Here is a 24,937-nt window from a genome sequence, read left to right on the forward strand (position 1 = left end):
TTCCTGGGTACAAATAGTGGATTGCTATGTTAGATTTCAGCGACCCTCTCTTGGCCGGGCAGCTCTTCACTCCACCTGTGACGTCATCATCTACTTGGGTATTGGGGACATACTTGTAACAGGGTGTAGGAGTGGTTCCCCTTGAACCAGCTCAAGACCTTGGCCACATCCCCCCCCCCCCCCCCTCACCCACACACTTTCCTGACCAGGCATATTTTCAATTTTTTTTTAGTTCACGTACTTTTTCCCCCCCTTAAACTATTTGTAATGTCATTAATTTGTGTGCCTTCTTCAGTCATACATAGCCTTTGTTTTTACATCATTTTTATTTTAGTATTTTTTTTTTTACAAAAAAAGGGAAAAATAGTCTGTTTTTCACATTTTTCTAATGTTTTCTGTTAATAGCACACTGTACAACAAATTTTTTATTTTTTTTACTAATTCCCCCGTTCCGTAATGGTCATTTTGATATATGGGATGTATTGGTTATGGTCCCCGGGGGTGGGGCTAGAAGCTGCACCGTGGCCTGTTTTTTATTTTTTTTTAAAGCTGAAATATCAGTGATACCGCGCTCTAACTCTATGGGCATAGACTGCAATACCTGGTACCCCCGCCCCCTAGTTTGAGAGCGCTCCACGGACTGAGTTACAATCTAAATTACCTGGTGGATGAGCTTCATATAACACGGGGTGTTCCGTACGGCGGGTAATCCTAGGATCTTGCAGGCACAGGTCGGGTTCTATAGAACATAGAGTCGCGCCCCGGCCGGTGGCGCGGCTCTTGTAACACTACAGTGGTTGGCGCTCGCACGGAGCGAAAGTGACGTCACTACTATGACTACGGAGAGTCACAGGTACCACAAGACCTCTCTACGAGTTTCGGATAGAGATCTTGTGGTACCTGCGACTCTCCGTAGTCATAGTAGTGACGTCACTTTCGCTCCGTGCGAGCGCGAACCACTGTAGTGTTACAAGAGCCGCGCCACCGGCCGGGGCGCGACTCTATGTTCTATAGAACCCGACCTGTGCCTGCAAGATCCTAGGATTACCCACCGTACGGAACACCCCGTGCTATATGAAGCTCATCCACCAGGTAACTTAGATTGTACTCAGTCCGTGGAGCGCTCTCAAACTAGGGGGCGGGGGTACCAGGTATTGCAGTCTATGCCCATAGAGTTAGAGCGCGGTATCACTGATATTTCAGCTTTATACCACATTAGTGCGGCAGTTGCGTAGCGGTCCTGCTGCGATACCGCAGCTTTGCAGTGAGGAGGCAGTTATAGCGCTATTGGGACACTTACACTAGTTTTATTATTTTTTATTTTACTTTTACATTTTGTGACTCCCATACGTCATATCTTTGGGGAACATTTAACCCCTTCAAGACACAGCCACTTTTCCCCTTCGTGACTTAGCCTAATTTTGCAAATCTGACATTTATCACTTTATGTAGTTTGGAACACTTTTACTTATCCAAGATTCTGAGATTGTTTTTGAGACACATCGTACTTTATGTTAATGGTAAATTTGAGTCGGTTTCATAAAAAAATCCAAAATGTACAGATAATTTGGAAAAAAATTGCAATTTTTCTGGTACTGATGTGTGGGCACTATCTTATGGTGGCACTCTGACTGGTACTGATGTGTGAGCTCTCTCTTTATGGTGGCACTCTACATACCCCCGCCCTGTATCCTGTGGTGCCCTCCTCCTGCCATACCTACCACACCATGCTCTCCCTGCTCCGCAGCACTTTGCCCCTGGTGCCCTCCTCCTGCCATACCGCCCGCACCATGCTCTCCCTGCTCCGCAGCACTTTGCCCCTGGTGCCCGATGCCAGCCGCGCCATGTCCGCCGTGTCCCTGCTCGTCTCCCCGGGCCGCTGCCTCTTTGACGACCCCCTGCGGCTCCGGGTCCGCGGTCTGAGCCCCGGGCTGGACGTCAGCCTCCGCACCGCTCTGACAGACGAGGCCGGCCACCTGTTCACCTCCGTGGGCCTGTACCGAGCAAACAGCGGCGGGGAGCTGGACCTCAGCCGGGGCCCGGCCCTGGAGGGCGGCAGCTACACCGGAGTGGAGCCGGAGGGGCCCCTGTGGTCCCTGGAGTCCGAGACTCCCCTCAGGAGGCTGCTGAAGAAGGACGTGCAGAGCCCGCTCCAGCTCCGCTTCTCCTTGCACCAGGCCCACGACCCGCCCGGGGCTCTCCTAGCTGCCGCTGCCCAGGAGAGGGGCTTCATGGGGGAAGGGGTGACCCGGGTGCCGGTGCGGGAGGGACGGGTGCGGGGCAGCCTCTTCCTGCCGCCCGGTGAGTGCGGTTTTTACACAGTATAACGTGCATTGCAGTTGTCATCCGGCTTTCCCCTTGCCCTGACTGTCAGTGTGACAGTGGTGTAAAGGAAAACTGGCTTAGTTGCCCCTAGCGACCAATCAGATCCCTGCTTTCATTTTTCACAGCTCCTTTGGAAAATGAAATCTGATTGGTTGCTATGGGCAACTAAGCCAGTTTTACCTTACACTACTTTGATAAAGCTCCCCCAGTATGTAGTCACCCTGCTCACAGACTGGTCGTGCAGGAGCCCCGGTGACAACCCCAGAGGGAGTTGGTGGCCATACTGGATGTCACCCGGCTTTCCCACAGACTGTAGGACAGGGCTCAGCAACCTTTAGCACCCCAGCTGCTGTAAGACTACAACTCCCAGAGTGCTCTCTTTTTCACTTCTATGGGAGTTTCAAGAACTGTTGAGCAAGTGTGCATGCTGGGAGTTGTAGTTTTATAGCAGCTGGAGGTTGCTGACCCCCTGCTGTAGGAGCGCTTCCTTCACTGTGTTATAGAGGAGGGGAACTTGAGTACTTCATGGAAAGCTATCCCCAGGATAGGTCATCAGAATCAGATCCGACCACCCAATGGTCAGCTGGTGGAAGAGGCTGCAGCGCCCGTGAAAGCACTATTTTCTCAAGATCAGGGGTCGGCAACCCCCGGCACTCCAGCTGATGTGAAACTACAACTCCTAGCGTGCACACTTACTCGCCTGTTTTTTATAACTCCCATAGAAGTAAAAGGAGGATTCTGGGAGTTGTAGTTTCAGAACAGCTGGAGTGCGGGAGGATGCTGATCCTTGGTCTGGAGGAGAGCGGCTGCGCAGTGTAATTACGGCCGCCTCCCCCACAAGCTTGTCCATGGGTTGTGTCAGGTATTGCAGCTCGGCTCCATTGGAGTTGATGGGGCAGAGCTGCAATACCACACACAACCTATGGACAGGGGTGGTGCTGTTTTTGGAAGAAAACAGACATGTTTTTCTAATCCTACACAACCCCTTTAAGTGCCTGTCTGGATGATGTATGTTATTACCTCCAGTTTGCATACACGCTGCCCCCAAGAGAGTGGAGCCGGTCTGCGCAGTGGCTCAGCGCAGCAGGCACGATGATGTCACTACCTGGCATCTGCCTGCGGTGAAGTCCTAATGGTAGAGTGTACGTGGAGCAAGATGCTGGCGGCTCCCCGATTCACCATTGTACTCAACCATTTCCCCGTCCTGAGGACCCTTTTGCCTTCCTGTGAAAAATCGGGACTGTAGGAGAGAACTCACTTGAAAGAGACACTTTTGTGGCATTATATCCTGTACCCACGGATATAGCTACAGTGGATATAAAAAGTCTGCACACCTCGGTTAAAATGTCAGGTTTCTGTGCTGTAAAAAAATTGAGACAAAGATAAATCATTTCATAACTTTTTCCACCTTTAGGCCTCATGCACACGGCCGTTGTTTGGGTACGCATCCAAGCCGCTCAGATGCGGACCCATTCACTTCAATGGGGCCGCAAAAGATGCGGACAGCACTCAGTGTGCTATCCACATCTGTGGCTCGGTTCCGCGGCCCCGTTAAAAAAATATAACATGTGCTATTCTTGTCCGCGCTTTGTGGACAAGAATAGGCATTATATTGCCGGCGCCCGTTCCGTTCCGCAAATTGCGGAAGGCAACACGGACGGCTTCCGTTTTTTGCGGATCCGCGCTTTGCGGACCTTAAAAAACGGAACAGTCGTGTTTATGAGGCCTTAATGTGACCTATAAACTGTACAACTCAATTGAAAAACAAACTGAAATCTTTTAGGTAGAGGGAAGAAAAAATATAAAAATAAAATAATATGGTTGCATAAGTGTGCACACCCTTAAACTAATACTTTGTTGAAGCACCTTTTGATTTTATTACAGCACTCAGGCTTTTTGGGTACGAGTCTAGCAGCATGGCACATTTTGACTTGGCAAGATTTGCCCACTCTTCTTTGCAAAAACACTCCACATCTGTCAGATTGCGAGGGCATCTCCTGGGCACAGCCCTCTTCAGATCACCCCACAGATTTCCAATCGGATTCAGGTCTGGGCTCTGGCTGGGCCATTCCAAAACTTTAATCTTCTTCTGGTGAAGCCATTCCTTTGTTGGATGTATGCTTTGGGTCGTTGTCATGCTGAAAGATGAAGTTCCTCTTCATGTTCAGCTTTCTTGCAGAAGCCGGAAGGTTTTGTGCCAATATTGACTGGTATTTGGAACTGTTCATAATTCTCTCTAGCTTAAAGGGGTTCTGCACTTTCATTTAACTGATGATCTATCCTCTGGATAGATCATCAGCTTCTGATCGTCCGGGGTCCGACACCCGGGACCCCGGCCTATCAGCTGTTTGAGAAGGCAGCGGCGCTCCAGCAGCGCTATGGCCCTCTAACTGTTTACCGCCGGCCCACTGACGTCACTAGCTTGGGCGCGGCTAAGCTCCATTCAAGTGAACAAAGCTTAGCCCCGCCCACGGTAATTGATACTAGTTGTGACGTCAGTGGGCTGGCGGTAAACAGTGAGAAGGCTGCGGCGCTGTTGGAGCGCCGCTGCCTTCTCAAACAGCTGATCGGCGGGGGTCCTGGGTGTCGGACGCCCGCCGATCAGAAGCTGATCTATCCAGAGGATAGATCATCAGTTAAATGAAAGTGCAGAACCCCTTTAACTAAGGCCCCAGTTCCAGCTGAAGAAAAACCGCCCCTTGGCATGATGCTGCCACCACCATGCCTCACTGTGGGCATGGTGTTCTTTTGGTGATGTGCAGGGTTGTTTTTGCGCCAAACATATCTTTTGGAATTAAAAGTTCAACCTTGGTTTCATCAGACCATAACACCTTTTCCTACATGCTTTTGGGAGACTTCAGATGTGTTTTTTGCAAAATGTAGCCTGGCTTGGATGTTTTTCTTTGTAAGAAAAGGCTTTCGTCTTGCCACTGTACCCCATAGCCCAGACATATGAAGAATACGGGAGATTGTTGTCACATGTACGACACAGCCAGGACTTGCCAGATACTCCTGCAGCTCCTTTAATGTTGCTGTAGGCCTCTTGGTCGCCTCCCAGAACAGTTTTCTTCTTGTCTTTTCATCAATTTTGGAGGCACGTCCAGTTCTTGGTAATGTCACTGTTGTGCCATATCTTCACTGTGTTCCATGGTATATCTAATGCCTTGGAAATTCTTTTGTACCCTTCTCCTGACTGATACCTTCTAACAATGAGATCCCTCTGATGCTTTGGAAGCTCTCTGTGGACCATGGCTTTTGCTGTGGGATGTGACTAAGAAAATTTCAGGAAAGACCAACTAGAGCAGCTGAACTTTATTTGGGGTTAATCAGAGGCACTTTACATGATGGCAGGTGTATGCTGACTCCTATTTAACAGGATTCTGAATGTGATTACTTAATTCTGAACACAGCTACATCCCCAGTTATAAGAGGGTGTGCACACTTATGCAACCACATTATTTATTTATTTTTCTTCCCTCCACCTAAAAGATTTCAGTTTGTTTTTCAATTGAGTTGTACAGTCGTGGCCAAAAGTTTTGAGAATTACATAAAAATTGGAAAAGTTGCTGCTTAAGTTTTTATAATAGCAATTTGCATATACTCCAGAATGTTATGAAGAGTGATCAGATGAATTGCATAGTCCTTTGCCATGAAAATTAACTTAATCCCCAAAAAACCTTTCCACTGCATTTCATTGCTGTCATTAAAGGACCTGCTGAGATCATGTCAGTAATCGTCTTGTTAAGGCCTCATGCACACGACCGTTTTTTTTTAAGGTCCGCAAAAACGGGGTCCGTAGGTCCGTGATCCGTGACCGTTTTTTCATCCGTGGGTCTTCCTTGATTTTTGGAGGATCCACGGACATGAAAAATGAAAAAAAAAATCGAAGTCAAGTTTGCCATTGAAATGATAGGAAAAAACGATCACGGACACGGATCACGGACGCGGATGACAATCTTGTGTGCATCCGTGTTTTTTCACGGACCCATTGACTTGAATGGGTCCGTGAACCGTTGGCCGTGAAAAAAATAGGACAGGTCCTATTTTTTTCACGGCCAGGAAAAACGGATCACGGATGCGGCTGCCAAACGGTGCATTTTCTGATTTTTCCACGGACCCATTAAAAGTCAATGGGTCCGCGAAAAAAAACGGAAAACGTCACAACGGCCACGGATGCACACAACGGTCGTGTGCATGAGGCCTAACTCAGGTGAGAATGTTGACGAGCACAAGGCTGGAGATCATTATGTCAGGCTGATTGGGTTAAAATGGCAGACTTTACCTGTTAAAAGGAGGGTGATGCTTGAAATCATTGTTCTTCCATTGTTAACCATGGTGACCTGCAAAGAAACGCGTGCAGCCATCATTGCGTTGCATAAAAATGGCTTCACAGGCAAGGATATTGTGGCTACTAAGATTGCACCTCAATCAACAATTTATAGGATCATCAAGAACTTCAAGGAAAGAGGTTCAATTCTTATTAAGAAGGCTTCAGGGCGTCCAAGAAAGTCCAGCAAGCGCCAGGATCGTCTCCTAAAGAGGATTCAGCTGCGGGATCGGAGTGCCACCAGTGCAGAGCTTGCTCAGGAATGGCAGCAGGCAGGTGTGAGCGCATCTGCACGCACAGTGAGGAGAAGACTTTTGGAAGATGGCCTGGTGTCAAGAAGGGCAGCAAAGAAGCCACTTCTCTCCAAAAAAACATCAGGGACAGATTGATCTACTGCAGAAAATATGGTGAATGGACTGCTGAGGACTGGGGCAAAGTCATATTCTCCGATGAAGCCTCTTTCCGATTGTTTGGGGCATCAGGAAAAAGGCTTGTCCGGAGAAGAAAAGGTGAGCGCTACCATCAGTCCTGTGTCATGCCAACAGTAAAGCATCCTGAGGCCATTCATGTGTGGGGTTGCTTCTCATCCATCCAAGGGAGTGGGCTCACTCACAATTTTGCCCAAAAACACAGCCATGAATAAAGAATGGTACCAAAACACCCTCCAACAGCAACTTCTTCCAACAATCCAACAACAGTTTGGTGAAGAACAATGCATTTTCCAGCACGATGGAGCACCGTGCCATAAGGCAAAAGTGATAACTAAGTGGCTCGGGGACCAAAACGTTGACATTTTGGGTCCATGGCCTGGAAACTCCCCAGATCTTAATCCCATTGAGAACTTGTGGTCAATCCTCAAGAGGCGGGTGGACAAACAAAAACCCACTAATTCTGACAAACTCCAAGAAGTGATTATGAAAGAATGGGTTGTGTAATGACCGGCGTCACGCACAGGGAGGGAAAAGGGAAAGCCCTGCCCAAGGGAGAGGGAAAGGTGGTGACCCCTGACTCACCTTGCGGCTGGCACCTGACTGCCCTGACGTACCTAGACGGGTTCCTCACCCGTGCGCCGATCACGTGCCTAAACCCTGGCTTTCCCTAAAATGAGCCCTAGGTAGTGAACGGGCCGGTGGGATCGCTAGTCCGCACCACTGACACTAAGAGGAAAACACCAAGGAGAGGACAGACAATACAAACAAACATATAAACCCAGGTGGGCGACAACAGCAGACCACAAAGGCCCAACAGGGATCCAGAGGGTAACGTTCTTGAACAACAACCAGAGAACGCAGCAACACAGCTCCAGTGGGTCAGTATAGAAGTCCAGGCAGGAAGCTCTATATCTGGCAACCAGAGAAGTGGGAGAGGGGACTATAAAGAGGTTGGGAGTGCCGGACAAGGAACAGCTGAGGAGAAGGAGGTACGGATCCCTGAATGAGCCAAAAAGGTTTGCAAAGCAAACCCAGAAAGCTACCATAAAGAAACAGCCCTATCTTTCTACATAGAGCGGTCAGCCAACCGCTGCGACTTCCTGACCCCGGGTATAACGGAGTCAGGCGTGGTTCTTGACACCCTCGTGACAGGTTGCTATCAGTCAGGAATTGGCCCAGAAGTTGATTGAGAGCATGCACAGTCGAATTGCAGAGGTCCTGAAAAAGAAGGGCCAACACTGCAAATACTGACTCTTTGCATAAATGTCATGTAATTGTCGATAAAAGCCTTTGAAACGTATGAAGTGCGTGTAATTTTATAACAAGACACGGAGGCTTCGTATTGCATAACTCTTTCTTTACTCAAAATCACAGCAGCAAAGAATTTACATAAAAAATTAAGGACAACCCCCAGTAGAACCCCTCCCAATGGACAGTCCATAAATAGGCTCTCCTCATCCATATCATCCTCTTTCTTTGCTGCTGCCCACAGCAGATAAGTACTTGTATTTACATTATGCAGTGTGGTCTTGTACCATTATTATTTTCCTTGTGGGGCTTATTACTGTCCGGTTTATGAATATTTGATATTATTTTTTCGCATGTCTTTCGTTTGGCCGTTTTCTCTGAGAGATATTATTATTATAATTGTTAATTTTTCCGCGTTGTTGGGGTCGCTCATCTATTGTCCTCCTTGCCATTGAGCCAGCCTACCTTCGATTGTCCCGGTCCCTGTTATATATTTTATATCGGTTGCGTCCCCCTCCTCCGTCCGGTCCGCTCTCTCCCTGCCCCTTACCTTATCTTTCGACCGGCGCCATTTTCGCGTCTTCCCCAATCTGTTTCGCGCGCTCTGTGCCGGCCGAAGTCTCGTGATTCGCGGGATTTCGGCCCGGTGCGAGAATCTCGGGCGCCATTTTGTTTCTAATGCTGGGAATGTAGGCGCCTGAGACTGGGATCTCGGGCGCCATCTTGGTACACCCTGTTGGGGAGAGGGGCGTCTTAGCTTGCCCCGCCCCTTCCGGTCACTGTCGGCGCCTTTTTCTCTTCGCCGGACAGCGGTACCTGACTGCCAGCTTCCCAGCTAAGTACAGTTTTTCAGTCCGATCTGACCCTGCTTGCTCTGGAGTGACTACTCCTGCAATTATGTCCCTGCCTAGCGATGCCCCTTCTGACCCCACCACTAGCTCTGCTCCAGTCCCTGTTGCTCAATGCCTGAATGAGCCCCAAGTTGGGGATCTGCAACTGTCAATCTCGACGGCTATTGCTAATGCCATGGGCAATATGTCATCCATGATTAGCCAGTCTATCACCCAAGCGCTCAGAGCGCAAACCCCGGTTACTACTCCGGCTGCAATTCCGGTCTCTGATACCTCCAGAACACTTAATGCGGATAGCATAGTTCTATCAAAAGACGGCGTGCCTAGGTCACGCAAAAGAGCCTGTCAGCGCCAGGCGGAAAAAACGCGCTCCTGGAAATCCGCTCGAGCTCAGCCCGAGCCCAGGTCTGACTCAGATATAGAGTCTAATGAGGAGGTTTTTGATGAGGGTCACTATGATTCAGAGGTGGATCTGGATGGGATCCAAGTAGCTGATGCGTTGGAAGGGGTCTCCCAACCCGCTTCTTCTGCGGCTCAGGAGACCAATGCCCCGGGACCTAGCTCCCTTGTTGACCCACAGGGCGACCCCCTGTTTGACCCAGACAGCCTGCACCATCCTCGGTCGGCTGAGTGGCTCCCCATTCCGCATGTGGCCCGCTATCTAGAGGACAGGGTCCGGAAGCCACTGTCTAAAGAGACCCGGAACAAATTGAAGGCGGAATGCCCCCGCCCCTTGATACCAAATAAGGTATGTGAAACGCCTAATGTAGACCCCAAGATGGTGCAATTCTTATCTAAGACGGGGTTTAACCCCCGCAAGGGCCTAGATTCCGCCTTACGGGCTTGTCAAGACAAGCTGTTAGACAGCCTGGGGCCTCTTACAAAAATTTTTGAATTGGCTGAGTCAGCCAGGACGGAGGGCACGTCCATTGACCCGGAGGAGCTCAGCGGCTGGGCCCAGCGCGCTATTTGCCTTGTGGGGAATGTCAATTCCTCCCTCTCTATCGAACGGAGGAAGGCGCTCCTCATGAAAATAGAACCCAAGCTGTCAAACATGGCGCTGACTGAGATGGGTAAAGAGGCCCAGGGTCTCCTTTTTGGGGACGGTTTTATAAAGGATTTAGGCAAATTCGTAGGAGCCTTTACTGCGCTGGACAAAGCCCAGTCATCGATGCGCAAAGTGTTCCGAGGGCGTGTCTCTTCTAGGGCCGGCAGCTTCAGGGGCCGTCTGTCCGGCCGTGCCCAATTCCAGACCCGTGGAAACGGTCGAGGTCCCTTTCATCAACACTCCTCGTTCCAGGACCAGAGACAACAGTCCTCTTTCTTCCCGTCCAGAGGCACACCCTTTCGCTCCAGGGGATTCAGAGGCAACTCGGGATCTAGGCGTCCCTTTGGTAAGTCTCATAAATCCACTGTCTTCTTCCAACCTTTGCATAGGGGGCAGACTCCGACATTTTTTACCTGCTTGGGATCGAGTCACCTCCGATCCGTGGGTGCTGGCCACGGTTCAAGGCTTTCAGATAGATCTGACGGACGCCCGTCTGTCCCTTCCGGAGCCCCCGCCCTTAGTGCTTTCAGGGCCAGCCCGGGCCTGTATGAACCTGGAACTTCGGTCCCTTTTGGTCAAAGGGGCAATAGAGAGGGCACCCCCACTCTCACTGGGAGTGGTCAGCAACATATTCCTGGTGGAAAAGAAAGGAGGCCAGTTCCGACCAGTGATAAATTTGAGGAACCTAAACAGGTTCGTTCGATACCGCCATTTCAAAATGGAGGGTATCCATTTACTGCGAGACCTTCTGCTCCCGGGGGACTGGATGGTAAAGTTGGACCTGAAGGATGCCTACCTGACGGTGCCTGTAGCTCCCCAGTCCCGACGCCTCCTCCAGTTTCGTTGGCACGGCCATCTTTGGCAATTCACGTGCCTGCCGTTTGGCCTCTCATCTGCCCCTTGGTGTTTTACCAAGTTGTTGAGGCCCGTAGTAGCGTGGCTTCGCTGCCAGGGTATTCGTCTGGTGATCTATCTGGACGATATCCTCTTCATGGCTCGCTCTCCGTCGGAGCTTCTTCTCCACCTGCGATCGGCGTTGTGCCTTCTTACCGGGCTCGGGTTTGTCATCAACGCCGAGAAGTCATGTCTTCAACCTTCGAGATCGATGGAATTCCTGGGGTTTGTGGTGAACTCCATAGATCAGACCCTGTACCTTCCGGGCTCCAAGATCAAAGCCATCCGCAAAGAGTTGCGTCAGGTCCTGAGGCTCCCTCGGATTTCTTTGCGTCACCTGGCACGCATCGTCGGTCTCCTCTCTTCCTCCATACAAGCGATTTTTCCTGCACCTCTTCATTATCGGGCGTTGCAACGGTTGAAGATCGCACACCTTCAAGCGGGAGCATCCTACGCGGACGAGGTGGATCTGGATCTCGAGACGAGATATTGTGGTGGATCGCCAACCTCGACGCATGGAATGGCAAGGCCATCGTGGGACCCCAACCGGACCTGATCGTGGAGTCGGATGCCAGCCTCCTCGGTTGGGGCGCTTACTGCGACGGGATTTCCACCGGAGGACCCTGGTCAGACGGCGAATCTCATCTCCACATAAACGCCCTGGAATTGATGGCAGGATCCTTCGCCATCCGCAGCTTCACCAGCCACAGGATATCGGCGTGTATCAAGCTCCGGATGGACAATGTGGCAGCCGTGCGGTATGTCAATGCCATGGGCGGCACTCACTCTTCGGTCCTCTCCCACATAGCGAAGGAGTTTTGGTCCTTCTGCTTGGACAGGGGTTTCACGGTGGTTGCGGAATATCTTCCGGGCCTCCGCAACACATTCGCAGATTGGAGTTCTCGTCACTCTTCGGACTTCAGCGATTGGAAGTTAGATCCGGCGGTTTTCTCTTCCATCGCATCGATCTGGGGTTCCCTCTCTATGGATCTCTTCGCCTCCCGTTGGAACGCCCAACTCCCACGTTTTTACAGTTGGAGGCCGGACCCTCTGTCGGAGGCTGTGGACGCCCTGCTTCAGGATTGGTCGGGTCAGCTGGCCTATGCTTTTCCTCCATTTGCACTCATACCTCGGGTGCTGTCTCAAGTTCGCCTACAGGTGGCAGAGTTGGTTCTGGTGGTTCCGTTTTGGCAAACCCAATCATGGTTCCCTCATCTTCTGGAACTCCTGATGGACGATCCCCGTCTCCTTCCAACTTTTCCGGACCTCCTCGGCGGACCAATGGGCCAGCGTCATCCGCTGGTAACAGACGGTTCGCTCCGCCTATTGGCGTGCAGAATTTCGGGGAACGCTGGGATGTCGCAGGCGTATCGTGTACGACTCGTGTCCTCTTGGAGAGCGCATGGGCCCCCGGCACCAGGAGAGCATACCTTTCAGCCTGGCGACGTTGGGCTGACTGGTGCGTGGGACGGGGTTTGGATCCCCTTTCGGCTCCTGTGAACGACCTGCTTGATTTCTTGTCCTCTCTGTTTGATGAGGGCAAGGCTTATCGGTCTATAAACCTGTTTAGGTCAGCCATCTCTTCTCGTCACTTGGGTTTTGCGGGCTGTCCAGCGGGCCAGCATCCCCTGGTGTGTCGACTTCTCAAGGGGTCACGTTTGTCTCGTCCTCCGAGGCCCCGCTTTACTAGCACTTGGGACGTGCTTTTGGTTCTGCAGTTTTTCTCTGGTTGGCCTCGCAATTCGGACTTGTCTCTGCGCCAGCTTTCTGCTAAGCTGGTCACCTTGCTGTGTCTGATCTCCTGCAAGAGGGTTTCAGATGTTCGAGCCTTGGATTTTGATGCACTATCTTTTACCCCTGATGGTGTGTCCTTTAACATCTCTCGCCGCACGAAGACTAGTATCCGGTCGGTGTCCTATCCAGCATTCCCGGATAATCCGGCTCTTTGCCCGGTGGAATGTTTGAAAGAATATTTGGAACGTACGTCCTCTCTGCGTTCCGTTTCGGCTTTTCAATTGTTCATTTCCTTCCGCAGGCCGTTTCTTCCGGTTGCTGCTGTCACCTTATCCCGTTGGGTGAAGTGGATTCTGTCCTTGGCCGGTGTGGATACTTCGGTATTCACGGCGCATTCGGTTAGGGGAGCTTCCGCTACCTCCATGACTGTCGCAGGGGCCCGCCTGGAGGATGTGCTACGGTTAGCTGATTGGTCTAGAGCCTCCACTTTTAGGGAGTTTTATTTCAGACCTCCCCGTCATGTTTTTTCTTCAGTTATTTCGTCACTTTAAACTTGCAATACGAAGCCTCCGTGTCTTGTTATAAAATTGCATGATTTTCCTATTCTATGACGTAAAGTCATGATTTTATTAAAGACACGGAGGCGAGTATTGCCCCCCCTTTTTTCTTCTCCCTCCCTTTTATTGACCAGTTCTAGGTACTCGAGTGTATATATGTTGATTTGTATATGTTACTTCCGCATTATATAATAATATTTATGCTTGCTGAATTTGTTTTTTCCTATTTTCAGCTACTTTGGTGGTTTTCGAGTCCTATGTATTACCCGTACTCTCCTGTTTTTCTCTTCTCGTAGGTTGATTCCTGGTCCGGTGTTCCTGAATGCACTCTAGGGTGGATGTGTCCTTCCAATGCGTTTTTGTTTCCGGTTGTCATCTGCTCCGGTTGAGCTCGGGTTCTAGAGTTCGGTTCGTGGTTCCGGTTTGGAGTTTGTTCCGTGCTGGTGGGAGTTGGTTCCAGTGTTCGTGTATGGTTCGGCTGATCACATCAAAGAAAGAGGATGATATGGATGAGGAGAGCCTATTTATGGACTGTCCATTGGGAGGGGTTCTACTGGGGGTTGTCCTTAATTTTTTATGTAAATTCTTTGCTGCTGTGATTTTGAGTAAAGAAAGAGTTATGCAATACTCGCCTCCGTGTCTTTAATAAAATCATGACTTTACGTCATAGAATAGGAAAATCATGCAATTATATTTCACTACATCACAGAAACAACCGAAACAAAGATCTAAAAGCAGTTTAGCAGCAAACTTTGTGAAAACTAATATTTGTGTCATTCTCAAAACTTTTGGCCACGACTGTACAGTTTATAGGTCACATTAACGGTGGAAAAAGTTCTGAAATTATTTATCTTTGTCTCATTTATTTACGTCACAGAAACCTGACATTTTAACAGGGGTGTGTAGACTTTTAATATCCACTGTATATGGCGGGCAGATTTAAAGGGCATCTGTCAGCAGATTTGTACCTATGACACTGGCTGACCTGTTTCATGTGCGTTTGGCAGCTGCTGCACCCTCTGCATTTTAATTGACAGGGCCAGGCAGTGTAAATGTGATCACACCTGGTCCTGCCAATCAAAGTACAGATGGCGTGGCCATTGCAGAGAGAGCAGAGCCTCTAGGTGTAACAGCAACGCCCCGTTGGTCCTAGAGGCTCATTTGCATATATTAAAATATTTTTTCTCAGCAGTGCGGGCACATATGAACATGGGACCAACACAGATGCCTTCAGCTGCTAAGCGCACATGTAACAGGTCAGCCAGTGTCATAGGTACAAATCTGCTGACAGATGCACTTTAACCCCTTAAGGACACAGGGCGTAAAGTGAACAGAGCTTAGCCCCGCCCACGCTAGTTGATACTAGTCGTGACGTCAGTGGGCCGGCGGTAAACAGTGAGAAGGCCGCGGCGCTACTGTATAGACATCAGTTAAAACAAAGTGCAGAACCCCTTTAACCACTTCAGCCCCGCTAGGTGAAACCCCCTTCATGACCAGAGCACTTTTTACACTTCGGCACTACACTACTTTCACCGTTTATCGCTCGGTCATGCAACTTACCATACAAATGAATTTTACCTCCTTTTCTTCTCACTAATGGAGCTTTCATTTGGTGGTATTTCATTGCTGCTGGCATTTTTACTTTTTTTGTTATTAATCAAAATGTAACGATTTTTTTGCAAAAAAATGACATTTTTCACTTTCAGCTGTAAAATTTTGCAAAAAAAACGACATCCATATATAAATTTTTCGCCAAATTTATTGTTCTACATGTCTTTGATAAAAAAAAAATGTTTGGGCAAAAAAAAAATGGTTTGGGTAAAAGTTATAGCATTTACAAACTATGGTACAAAAATGTGAATTTCCGCTTTTTGAAGCAGCTCTGACTTTCTGAGCACCTGTCATGATTCCTGAGGTTCTACAATGCCCAAACAGTAGAAAACCCCCACAAATGACCCCATTTCGGAAAGTAGACACCCTAAGGTATTCGCTGATGGGCATAGTGAGTTCATAGAACTTTTTATTTTTTGTCACAAGTTAGCGGAAAATGATGATGATTTTTTTATTTATTTTTTCTTACAAAGTCTCATATTCCACTAACTTGCGACAAAAAATAAAAAATTCTAGGAACTCGCCATGCCCCTCACAGAATACCTTGGGGTGTCTTCTTTCCAAAATGGGGTCACTTGTGGCATAGTTATACTGCCCTGGCAATTTAGGGGCCCAAATGTGTGAGAAGAACTTTGCAATCAAAATGTGTAAAAAATGACCGGTGAAATCCAAAAGGTGCACTTTGGAATATGTGCCCCTTTGCCCACCTTGGCAGCAAAAAAGTGTCACACATCTGGTATCGCCGTACTCAGGAGAAGTTGGGGAATGTGTTTTGGGGTGTCATTTTACATATACCCATGCTGGGTGAGAAAAATATCTTGGTCAAATGCCAACTTTGTATAAAAAAATGGGAAAAGTTGTCTTTTGCCAAGATATTTCTCTCACCCAGCATGGGTATATGTAAAATGACACCCCAAAACACATTCCCCAACTTCTCCTGAGTACGGCGATACCAGATGTGTCACACTTTTTTGCTGCCAAGGTGGGCAAAGGGGCACATATTCCAAAGTGCACCTTTCAGATTTTGCAGGCCATTTTTTACACATTTTGATTGCAAGGTACTTCTCACACATTTGGGCCCCTAAATTGCCAGGGCAGTATAACTACGCCACAAGTGACCCCATTTTGGAAAGAAGACACCCCAAGGTATTCCGTGAGGGGCATGGCGAGTTCCTAGAATTTTTTATTTTTTGTCACAAGTTAGCGGAAAATGATGATTTTTTTTTTTTCTCTTTTTTCCTTACAAAGTCTCATATTCCACTAACTTGCGACAAAAAATAAAAAATTCTAGGAACTCGCCATGCCCCTCACGGAATACCTTGGGGTGTCTTCTTTCCAAAATGGGGTCACTTGTGGCGTAGTTATACTGCCCTGGCAATTTAGGGGCCCAAATGTGTGAGAAGTACTTTGCAATCAAAATCTGTAAAAAATGACCGGTGAAATCCGAAAGGTGCACTTTGGAATATGTGCCCCTTTGCCCACCTTGGCATCAAAAAAGTGTCACACATCTGGTATCGCCGTACTCAGGAGAAGTTGGGGAATGTGTTTTGGGGTGTCATTTTACATATACCCATGCTGGGTGAGAGAAATATCTTGGCAAAAGACAACTTTTCCCATTTTTTTATACAAAGTTGGCATTTGACCAAGATATTTTTCTCACCCAGCATGGGTATATGTAAAATGACACCCCAAAACACATTCCCCAACTTCTCCTGAGTACGGCGATACCAGATGTGTCACACTTTTTTGCTGCCAAGGTGGGCAAAGGGGCACATATTCCAAAGTGCACCTTTCGGATTTTGCAGGGCATTTTTTACACATTTTGATTGCAAAGTTCTTCTCACACATTTGGGCCCCTAAATTGCCAGGGCAGTATAACTACGCCACAAGTGACCCCATTTTGGAAAGAAGACACCCCAAGGTATTCCGTGAGGGGCATGGCGAGTTCCTAGAATTTTTTATTTTTTGTCGCAAGTTAGTGGAATATGAGACTTTGTAAGGAAAAAAGAAAAAAAAAGAAAAATCATCATTTTCCGCTAACTTGTGACAAAAAATAAAAAATTCTAGGAACTCGCCGTGCCCCTCACGGAATACCTTGGGGTGTCTTCTTTCCAAAATGGGGTCACTTGTGGCGTAGTTATACTGCCCTGGCAATTTAGGGGCCCAAATGTGTAAGAAGTACCTTGCAATCAAAATGTGTAAAAAATGGCCTGCAAAATCCGAAAGGTGCACTTTGGAATATGTGCCCCTTTGCCCACCTTGGCTGCAAAAAAGTGTCACACATCTGGTATCGCCGTACTCAGGAGAAGTTGGGCAATGTGTTTTGGGGTGTCATTTTACATATACCCATGCTGGGTGAGAGAAATATCTTGGCAAAAGACAACTTTTCCCATTTTTTTATACAAAGTTGGCATTTGACCAAGATATTTTTCTCACCCAGCATGGGTATATGTAAAATGACACCCCAAAACACATTCCCCAACTTCTCCTGAGTACGGCGATACCACATGTGTGACACTTTTTTGCAGCCTAGATGCGCAAAGGGGCCCAAATTCCTTCTAGGAGGGCATTTTTAGACATTTGGATCCCAGACTTCTTCTCACACTTTCGGGCCCCTAAAAAGCCAGGGCAGTATAAATACCCCACATGTGACCCCACTTTGGAAAGAAGACACCCCAAGGTATTCAATGAGGGGCATGGCGAGTTCCTAGAATTTTTTTTTTTTTTGCATAAGTTAGCGGATATTGATTTTTTTTGTTTTTTTTCTCACAAAGTCTCACTTTCCGCTAACTTAGGACAAAAATTTCAATCTTTCATGGACTCAATATGCCCCTCACGGAATACCTTGGGGTGTCTTCTTTCCGAAATGGGGTCACATGTGGGGTATTTATACTGCCCTGGCTTTTAGGGGCCCTAAAGCGTGAGAAGAAGTCTGGAATATAAATGTCTAAAAATGTTTACGCATTTGGATTCCGTGAGGGGTATGGTGAGTTCATGTGAGATTTTATTTTTTGACACAAGTTAGTGGAATATGAGACTTTGTAAGGAAAAACAAAAACAAACAAAAAATTTCCGCTAACTTGTGCCAAAAAAAATGTCTGAATGGAGCCTTACCAGGGGGGGGGGGGGGGGGGGGGGGTGATCAATGACAGGGGGGTGATCAATGACAGGGGGGTGATCACCCATATAGACTCCCTGATCACCCCCTGTCATTGATCACCCCCCCTGTAAGGCTCCATTCAGACATCCGCATGATTTTTTACGGATCCATGGATACATGTATCGGATCCACAGAACGCATGCGGACGTCTGAATGGAGCCTTACAGGGGGGTTATCAATGACAGGGGGTGATCAGGGTAATCAGGGTGATCACCCCCCTGTCACTGATCACCCCCCCTGTAAGGCTCCATTCAGACATCCGCATGATTTTTTACGGATCCATGGATACATGTATCGGATCCACAGAACGCATGCGGACGTCTGAATGGAGCCTTACAGGGGGGTTATCAATGACAGGGGGTGATCAGGGTAATCAGGGTGATCACCCCCCTGTCACTGATCACCCCCCCTGTAAGGCTCCATTCAGACATCCGCATGATTTTTTACGGATCCATGGATACATGTATCGGATCCACAGAACGCATGCGGACGTCTGAATGGAGCCTTACAGGGGGGTTATCAATGACAGGGGGTGATCAGGGTGATCACCCCCCTGTCACTGATCACCCCCCCTGTAAGGCTCCATTCAGACATCCGCATGATTTTTTACGGATCCATGGATACATGTATCGGATCCACAGAACGCATGCGGACGTCTGAATGGAGCCTTACAGGGGGGTTATCAATGACAGGGGGGTGATCAGGGAGTGTATATGGGTGATCACCCGCCTGTCATTGATCACCCCCTGTAAGGCTCCATTCAGACGTCCGCATGTGTTTTGCGGATCCGATCCATGTATCCATGGATCCGTAAAAATCATGCGGACGTCTGAATGGAGCCTTACAGGGGAGTGATCAATTACAGGCGGGTGATCAATGACAGGGGGTGATCAGGGAGTGTATATGGGTGATCACCCGCCTGTCATTGATCACCCCCCTGTAAGGCTCCATTCAGACGTCCGTATGCTTTTTGCGGATCCGATCCATGTATCCGTGGATCCGTAAAAATCATACGGACGTCTGAACGGAGCCTGACAGGGGGGTGATCAATGACAGGGCGGTGATCAATGACAGGGGGGTGATCAGGGAGTTTATATGGGGTGATCATGGGTGATCAGGGGTTTATAAGGGGTTAATAAGTGACGGGGGGGGGGGGGTGTAGTGTAGTGTGGTGTTTGGTGCGACTGTACTGACCTACCTGAGTCCTCTGGTGGTCGATCCTAACAAAAGGGACCACCAGAGGACCAGGTAGGAGGTATATTAGACGCTGTTATGAAAACAGCGTCTAATATACCTGTTAGGGGTTAAAAAATTCGGATCTCCAGCCTGCCAGCGAACGATCGCCGCTGGCATGCTGGAGATCCACTCGCTTACCTTCCGTTCCTGTGAGCGCGCGCGCCTGTGTGCGCGCGTTCACAGGAAATCTCGCGTCTCGCGAGATGACGCATATATGCGTGACTGTGCGCCAGCCTGCCACCTCCGGAACGCACATGTGCGTTAGGCGGTCCGGAGGTAGTTAAGGACACAGGGCGTACCTGTGCACATCATTGAGAAGGCACCTCGGCTAAATGCGCAGGGGGGTCCCCCCCCCCCCCCCGTGTTGGCAATTATCGCAAACTGCAGGTCAATTCAGACCTGCGGTTTGCAGCACTTTCAGGAGGTTTCTGATCCCCGCGGTCAAAATGCCTTTATTTTATGTTTAAACCCCCCCCCCCTGCAGCCCTCTGTGTTATGTGCCGGCGGGCGCAGCAGGGGGAGGTTGCGGGGCCAGGAGGGCCACGATCATCAGGGTGGTGCTGGGGGGGGCGGGCGGGCAGGCACGCGATCATCCGCCCGCCCCCTCTCTCAGGATGGCCGACCACACATTGCTGACACTCTGCTTGAAACGCCTGACATCTGTGCTGGCACAGATGTCAGGCGCTTAACCCCTTCCATGCTGCGGTCCGTAGGGACCGCTGTATGGAAGAGGTTAACAGCGAGGGAGCTCCCTCCCTCTCCCATCGGGGGCTGCTGTGCCTTTTCAGCCCCCGATGGGAGAGGGAGGTGGCCCCCCTCCCTCCCCATCACCCACTGTTCTGCTGTGGCAGCGAGTGATGGTTCAGAGCCGTCCGGCTGTCCATGGTGCTGATCAGACTTCTGCTAAAGGTAGACGTCTAATCAGACTTTGTAAAGTGAAAATACAGTACAGTACACTATATAGTTTACTGTACTGTATTATACAGACATCAGACCCACTGGATCTTCAAGAACTAAGTGGGTCTGGGTAAAAAAAAATAAAAGTGGAAAAAAAGTTAAAATAAAAAAAAACACATTTATCACTGATTAAAAATGAAAAAAATAAAATTCCCTACACATGTTTGATATCACCGCGTCCGTAACGATCTGATCTATAAAACGGTCTTCTTACTTTCCCCACACGGTGAACGCCATAAAAAAAAAAAAAAAAAAAAACTATGATGAAATTGAAATTTTGCCCACCTTACTTCCCAAAAAAAGGTTAAAAAAAAGTTGTATGTACGCCAAAATAGTACCAATCAAACCGTCACCTCATCCCGCAAAAATTGAGACCCTACACGAGACAATGGCCCAAAAAATAAAAAAAAATATGGCTCTCAGACTATGGAAACACTAAAATGATATTATTGTGTAAAACTTACATAAATAAAAAAAAGTATACATATTAGGTATCGCCGCGTCCGTAATAACTTGCTCTATAAAAATATCACATGACCTAACCCCTCAGGTGAATACCTTACATCACAAAAAGTGTAATAGCAAGCGATCAAAAAGTCACACGCACCCCAAAATAGTGCCAATCAAACCGTCATCTCATCCCACAAAAATCATACTCTACCCAAGATATTCGCCCAAAAACTGAAAATACTATGGCTCTCAGAGTATGGGAACACTAACACATGATTTCCTTTGTTTCAAAAATGAAATCATTGTGTAAAACTTACATAAATAAAAAAATAGTATACATATTAGGTATCGCCGCGTCCGTGGAAACCTGCTGTATAAAAATTCCACATGATCTAAACTGTCAGATGAATGTTGTTGTAAATAACAAAAAAAAAAAACGGTGCCAAAACAGCTATTTCTTGTTACCTTGCCTCACAAAAAGTGTAATATAGAGCAACCAAAAATCATATTTACCCTTAACTAGTACCAACTAAATTGCCACCCTATCCTGTAGTTTCTAAAATGGGGTCACTTTTTGGGAGTTTCTACTCTAGGGGTGCATCAAATGGGACATGTTGTCAAAAACAAAAAACCAGTCCAGCAAAATCTGCCTTCCAAAAACCGTATGGCATTCCCTTCCTTTTGCGCCCTGCCGTGTGCCCGTACAGCGGTTTACGACCACATATGGAGTGTTTCTGTAAACTACAGACCCAGAACCATAAATATTGAGTTTTGTTTGGCTGTTAACCCTTGCATTGAAACTGGAAAAAAATTATTAAAATGGAAAATCTGCCAAAAAAGTTAAATTCTGAAATTGTATCTCTATTTTCCATTAATTCTTGTGGAACACCTAAAAGGTTAACAAAGTTTGTAAAATCAGTTTTGAATACCTTGAGGGGTGTAGTTTCTAGAATGGGGTCATTTTTGGGTGGTTTCTATTATGTAAGCCTCACAAAGTGACTTCAGACCTGAACTGGTCCTTAAAAAGTTGGTTTTTGAAAATATATGAGAAATTTCAAGATTTGCTTCTAAACTTCTAAGCCTTGTAACATACGGTACCCCAAAAATAAAATGTCATTCACAAAATGATCCTAACCTGAAGTAGACATATGGGAAATGTAAAGTAATAACAATTTTTGTAGGTATTACTATGTATTATAGAAGTAAAGAAATTGAAACTTGGAAATTTGCTAATGTTTTGCAAATTTGGTATTTTTTTATAAATAAAAATGATTTTTTTGGACTCAATTTTACCAGTGTCATGAAGTATGTGACGAAAAAACAATCTCAGAATGGCCTTGATAAGTCAAAGAGTTTTAAAGTTATCACCACTTAAAGTGACACTGGTCAGCTTTGCAAAAAATGGCCTGGTCCTTAAGGTGAAATATGGCCGTGTCCTTAATAGGGGTTAAATGACACCCAGCCCCAAAAGGTCCCACTGCCCCATATGAGGGATCCAGGGGCATGGTATTGCTAAGGGACCAAATTACAGGTTTTGCATTGAGTTCCGGGAGCTTCAAGCCGGATACATGTCAGATGAGAATTTTGTGGACCTAGGTTGTCTGGGTTGGGTCACCCCCTTATCATTGAGGTCACTTGGTGATGACAAGTGACATTTTTAATCACTTGCCCATTTTATCATGGTGGGTAACAGTGGAGACACGTGGACCTGGGTGGTTACAAGTGTCGTTTATATTTACAGGTCCAGGTCCGTTTCCAGCAGTCATTGAAGTTCAGGGGACGGGTGGAGGCCTCCTGGATTACAAGGCGAGCCTGCTGGCTAATAGAGGCTTTGCCACGCTGGCATTAGCTTACTATAACTATGAAGATCTACCTAAAGACATGAAGGAGCTTCATCTGGAATACTTCGAAGAAGCAGTAAACTATATGCTGCAACATCCCAAGGTCAGCGGGCTAATCCGAATATCTTTCACCTGGAAGAACCTCATGCACACGACCACATCTATTTTATGGGCCGTAAAATATGGATACTGGCCCGTGTGCATGCCACAATTTTCTACTAGAACTGGCCATTTTTGTCTGCAAAACGGACAACGATAGGACGTGTTCTATAATTTGTGGCTCGGCTGCACAGAGACGGACAGCACGCGGATGATATCCGTGTACTATCTGTATTTTTTGCAGACCTATAGAAATAAATGGATCTTCAAGAAATACGTGGATCGGACTCGGACCAAAACTACAGTTTTGTGCATGAGGCCTAAAGGGGTTTTCAGAGGAACAAGATCCCTATCCACAGGACAGGGCATAAGTGATCATGTGGGGTTTGCCCACTAGGACCCCAACTGATCACACGAACATAGGTCCCCCGTTTGACTGAAACAATAGTCAAGCATGAGCCTCTGGCAGCCCCATTGAGTTTGCGTGGAGAGACACATGCTTGACCATCTTTCCAATAGCACGCCATATCACCAAAATCATCTCACCAAAAAGTTCTCACCCAGGGTTTCAGAATATGGCAACACAAAGCAGTAAAACATATAAAATATAAAGATTTTGTATTGCCATTATCCAATTTACCCACAGATTAAAGTTAAAGGGGTTGTGCAGGCAGCATATTTTGATGACCTATCTGATCGGCATCCTCAGGATAGGTTGTCAATATCTGATCGGCATCCTCAGGATAGGTTGTCAATATCTGATCGGCGGTGGTCCGACACCCAGCACACCCTTTCATCAGCTGTTTTATGAGGACGCGGCTTTCCATTAGAGCACTACTTACGCTTCATTACACTGCCCTTCGTCTTGTAATTACAACTACTCGCTTTATTCACTTGAATGGAGTGCGTACTTGTAATTACACTGTAAGGGAAACGAAAGGCAGTGTAGTGAAGAGGAAGCAGCGCTCACATGGAGTGCCGCCTCCTCTTCAAACAGCTGATTGGTGGGGGTCCCAGGTATCAGACCCCCATCGATCAGATATTGATGACCTATTCTGAGGATGCCGATCAGATATTGAAGACCTATCCCTATCCTGATGATAGGTCAGCAATATATATTGCCTGCACAACCCCTTTAAAAGGGTTTTCTGGAGTAGAATACAGGGTGGCCTATCCCGTAAGTCATCTGCCTGGCAGAGGTTTGACTCCCGACACTGCTGTTTGAAGATGCCTAAGTTCTGTGGCTCCTCACAAGCACAGCGCTGTACACTTTATAGTGGCAGTTATTGGTATTGCAGCCCAAGCCCGTTGGGACTGAGTTGTGTCTGGGCCAATGACCCATAAACATGACGTCCCAGGAGCCCCGCGGCCTCTTGATACTGATTTTTTTTCTGGTGTTGAATACATGAAGTGCTCCTATCTACAGGATACAGACAGATCATTTACTGTTCTCTGTCTTCCAGGTGAAGGGTCCGGGGATAGGTCTCCTTGGCCATTCTAAAGGTGGAGACTTGGTGCTTTCTATGGCCTCCTTCCTTAAAGGCATAGCGGCCACAGCTGTTGTGAATGGCTCGGTGGCGAATATTGGCGCAGTCCTTCACTACAAGGACAACACTCTGCTTCCTATTGGCTTTGATATTAAAAAGTTAAAACACCCCGAGCCAGGAGTGGGCGATATCCACGACATATTGCATAATCCGCTAGAAGAGGCTAACCACAAGAGCCTTATTCCTGTTGGGAAAGCCGACTGCAAGTTTCTGTTTATTGTGGCAGAAGATGACAGGAACTGGAAGAGTGACTTTCACGCCCAAGCGGCGTGCCAGCTTCTGCAAGAGGAGGGCAAAGAAAAGCCTGAAGTGGTGTACTATCCCAAAGCCGGCCATTACCTAGAGCCGCCCTACTTCCCCTTGTGTAAGGCGTCTATGCACAGGATTGTTGGTCTTCCCGTGGTTTGGGGAGGAGAACCAAAAGCTCATGCAATGGCACAAGTGGACTCATGGCAGAGAATTCAGGCCTTCTTGCACAGGCATCTCAAAAATGGAGAATAAATTATGACCATATTGTATTATGATTAATTAAATGAAGTGGCTCACTGCTGACAATGGACGGTATGGTGCTTCAAACTAAGGTTGAGGACGCCACACCTCAATTGAAAGAGTACTTAACAG

At 47.7% G+C, this 24,937-nt stretch overlaps 2 protein-coding genes across 4 annotated transcripts in view; one reads left to right on the top strand and one right to left on the bottom strand.

The window, feature by feature from the left end:
- HEATR4 (HEAT repeat containing 4) overlaps positions 1-1,826 on the bottom strand; it is a 36,646-nt gene extending 34,820 nt beyond the window's left edge. For all 3 annotated transcript variants that reach the window (XM_044272653.1, XM_044272651.1, XM_044272654.1), the window contains exon 1: positions 1,722-1,826. The gene's annotated coding sequence lies outside the window, so the exon portion shown is untranslated. The remainder of the gene's footprint in view (positions 1-1,721) is intronic.
- LOC122922152 (acyl-coenzyme A thioesterase 1-like) lies at positions 1,259-24,937 on the top strand. The gene is made up of 3 exons (XM_044272655.1): positions 1,259-2,301; positions 22,571-22,773; positions 24,233-24,937. The coding sequence occupies exons 1-3, from the start codon at positions 1,641-1,643 to the stop codon at positions 24,815-24,817; spliced, it is 1,449 nt and encodes a 482-aa protein (XP_044128590.1). The 5' UTR covers positions 1,259-1,640; the 3' UTR covers positions 24,818-24,937.

The sequence above is a fragment of the Bufo gargarizans genome, chromosome 11 (assembly GCF_014858855.1).
Source record: "Bufo gargarizans isolate SCDJY-AF-19 chromosome 11, ASM1485885v1, whole genome shotgun sequence".
Lineage (NCBI taxonomy): Eukaryota > Metazoa > Chordata > Amphibia > Anura > Bufonidae > Bufo > Bufo gargarizans.